Source organism: Panthera onca, chromosome B2 (assembly GCF_046562875.1).
Source record: "Panthera onca isolate mPanOnc1 chromosome B2, mPanOnc1 haplotype 2, whole genome shotgun sequence".
Lineage (NCBI taxonomy): Eukaryota > Metazoa > Chordata > Mammalia > Carnivora > Felidae > Panthera > Panthera onca.
This window is the reverse complement of record NC_138343.1, coordinates 3837152-3839953: the sequence shown is the minus strand read 5'-3', so window position 1 is coordinate 3839953 and position 2802 is coordinate 3837152. Positions and strand designations below refer to the sequence as shown.

The following is a 2802-nucleotide window of genomic DNA, read 5'->3' as shown; positions in this document are numbered from 1 at the left end:
TGGAAGAGTCGTACGCATTTATTAAACCTTGTAACAAAATACAGGGGGTTCAATTGCTTTTAAAGTGAAATTGACAACACAAAAATTATTGAAACAAACCATGGGAAAACTTTCTTGGCGTGAATGCGCGCGCGCGGGTGCGCTGTGCTCTCAAAGAAGGGTCTTTCTACACATGAAAACGAACATTAAAGTATCCCATTCCGTTGGAAGGGACGGTGCGGGCAGGAATGAACTCCGTGGTCACTACCGGTAACGGGGGGAAATTAATCTAAGTTACTTAACGACTACATCAGTCGCTGTGGCAATGGGCGAAGAACTGAGCTTCGGGTCTCCAGAAGCCCCGGTTCCTGGAACTTGTCTCAGGAAAATCCGTGTTGACCAGAATATAAAACACGACGCTGGACTTTCCTCTGCCCAGAAGAAACGCCATCAGTATGAAAGAAGCCGCAGATTCCGCCGTGAAGATAAACTAAAGGCCTTCGTTAGAGACATCACTTCACCCCCACACATGCATACGTTCCCAGCTTTACCCGTACGTTACTCGCGTAGAAACCGTTGGGACTTCGGACCGCGCAAAAATGCGTTGAAAGCATCTCCGGCGTTTAGATGTTGACGTCTACCTAAAACGACGCTCGGTGACCCGCTGCCGGGACAAGATGGCCGACGAAGGGTTGTTGTGATGCACTCCAATCCATCACACTTTTGCGCAAAGTTACATGACGCGAGGGACAGAAGGGCGCCGGTCCAGCGGCGCCCGGTGGCAGGGTGGCCGCCGCCGCCGCGCGGTGGTCCAGACGCGGTCCTCAGCGGCCGCAGCGCGCGGGCTGGCCCACGGGAGCGCGCGGCACGGACGCCCGCACCGTCTCCTCCCCGGCGGGGTGCTGCGGCCGTCCCCGGACACGAGCTGGACTTTCCAAACCATGGGAAGTGTCCGAGGTATCAGGGACACACTTACCGGGCGTAAAAGGCACAATCAATCCACTGGAAACGAAACATACACAGAATACACAAGAGGCCGGCCTCCACCCAATAAAACACGCGATGAAAAGCGTGGGCCGGAGGAGTGGGCCAACCCGCGAGCAGGGCGGGACTTTTGAACGGCTTTCCAACCCAATCGGGGGATTCCTGGAGACCGAGGAACTGGCTGACTTGATTTGTGGTTGTTTTCGATGGCCTGGCGCGGGGCGGGGCTGGCGCGCGAGTGCGCGCCTCCGGGACAGCGCTTCCGCACCGTAGCGGGGGAGGCCACCCGGGATGCCGCTGGGCAGGGGACGAGCCCTAGGACGGCGCAGAGACCCCCGCCGCCCCTTTCCGGCAGGCGTCAACTGTAGCTGCCAACCACACCTAGAACCAAAGGTTAAAGGGAGAAAGGGACAGGATTAGAAGGTTCAGCTCTTTCTTTGAGATCAGTGGTGGCTCTGAAAAGAGCCTTTTTGGGTTTCAGAAGCAGACGTTCTTCAACAGCCTACTTCTTTTTGGGTGCAGCCTTCTTGGGCTTGGCAACCTTGGGTTTGGCGGTCTTGGGCTTCACGGCCTTGGCTGCGCTCTTGGCGGCCTTCTTCGGCTTGGCAGCCTTCGCTTTCTTCGGACTCTTGGCCACTTTCTTGGCGACAGCAGCCCCCGCCGGCTTCTTCACCTTCTTCGGGGTCTTCTTGGCGCTCTTCTTGGGAGTGCCGGCCCCGGTGGCCTTCTTGGCTTTCTTGGCCGCCCCGGCAGCCTTCTTGGGCTTGGCTGCGCCCGCCTTCTTGGCTTTGGGCTTGGCCTCCCCGGACGCCGCCTTCTTGTTGAGCTTGAACGAGCCCGAGGCGCCGGTGCCCTTGGTCTGCACCAGGGTGCCCTTGCTCACCAGGCTCTTGAGACCCAGCTTGATGCGGCTGTTGTTCTTCTCCACGTCGTAGCCGGCGGCCGCCAGCGCCTTCTTGAGCGCGGCCAGCGACACGCCGCTGCGCTCCTTGGAGGCGGCCACGGCCTTGGTGATGAGCTCGGACACCGGTGGCCCAGAAGCCTTGCGGCGCACCCCTGCGGGTTTCTTGGCCGCCTTCTTCTTCACGGGGGCCTTCTCCGCGGGGGGCGCGGCGGCAGGAGCGGCGGGAGCGGTCTCCGACATGCTGAGGCTGTAGGACCGGGGACAAGTGGCAGAGCGCCGTGGGTGCGCCGGGGCCGGGCCGCCGTATATATAGAGCGCAGGCGCGCGCTGATTGGTGCTCCGCTCGCCCGCCTGGCTGGCAGGCTCCGAGCCGCCGCCGTGCGCCCAAGTTGTGTTTGTTCCACTTCACAAAAGGGGGAAAATGTTAAAATACCCCGCACCAAATCTCCCGGCTTTGGTCGGAAAAGGATCCGAGAAGCCTCAGGCTCCGGGCTCTCCATTTATTTTTTCCGCAACCCCAAAGGCGACGCGTCCAGGAGCCCCCAACTCCCCCAACTCCGAGGGAAGTCCAGGACGGTGGGAGACCACTTTCTGTTTTTCTCTTAAATTACCTGTTCGCTCCTTTGCCCCTGAAAGTTCTTTTTCTCAGGGGTGGTTGGGCACATGGTTGCCTTCTTTGGGAGACAAAAACGAAATGGTTTCCACCTAAATTTTCACGATAATTCTCTTTCTTCGCGAGGGAAGTAACACAGGTCCTCTGTGAATTCTGCGCACAGACCCACAGGAACCGTGGACTGGGACAAGTATTCCCGGGCCAGTCCAAAGCAGTTAGGGTTGGATGAAAGGGGGTCCAAAGGCCTTGGGGGGTGTCCTGGACCGTGGGGGGTTAGAGACTTAAATCTTAGATTTGAAGACACTGAAATTCTTTATCAACT

The 2802-nt window shown here is 58.4% G+C and overlaps 1 protein-coding gene across 1 annotated transcript; it reads right to left on the bottom strand.

Annotated features, from left to right (window-relative positions):
- LOC132676005 (histone H1.4) lies at positions 1-2163 on the bottom strand. Its single transcript, XM_060628189.3, has one exon. The coding sequence runs from the start codon at positions 2105-2107 to the stop codon at positions 1466-1468; it is 642 nt and encodes a 213-aa protein (XP_060484172.1). The 5' UTR covers positions 2108-2163; the 3' UTR covers positions 1-1465.
- Between the last annotated feature and the right edge of the window lie 639 nt (positions 2164-2802).

Coding starts and splice junctions, on each gene's coding strand:
- LOC132676005 (XM_060628189.3), bottom strand. CDS start 2,107: ATGTCGGAGACCGCTCCCGCCGCTCCTGCCGCCGCGCCCCCCGCGGAG.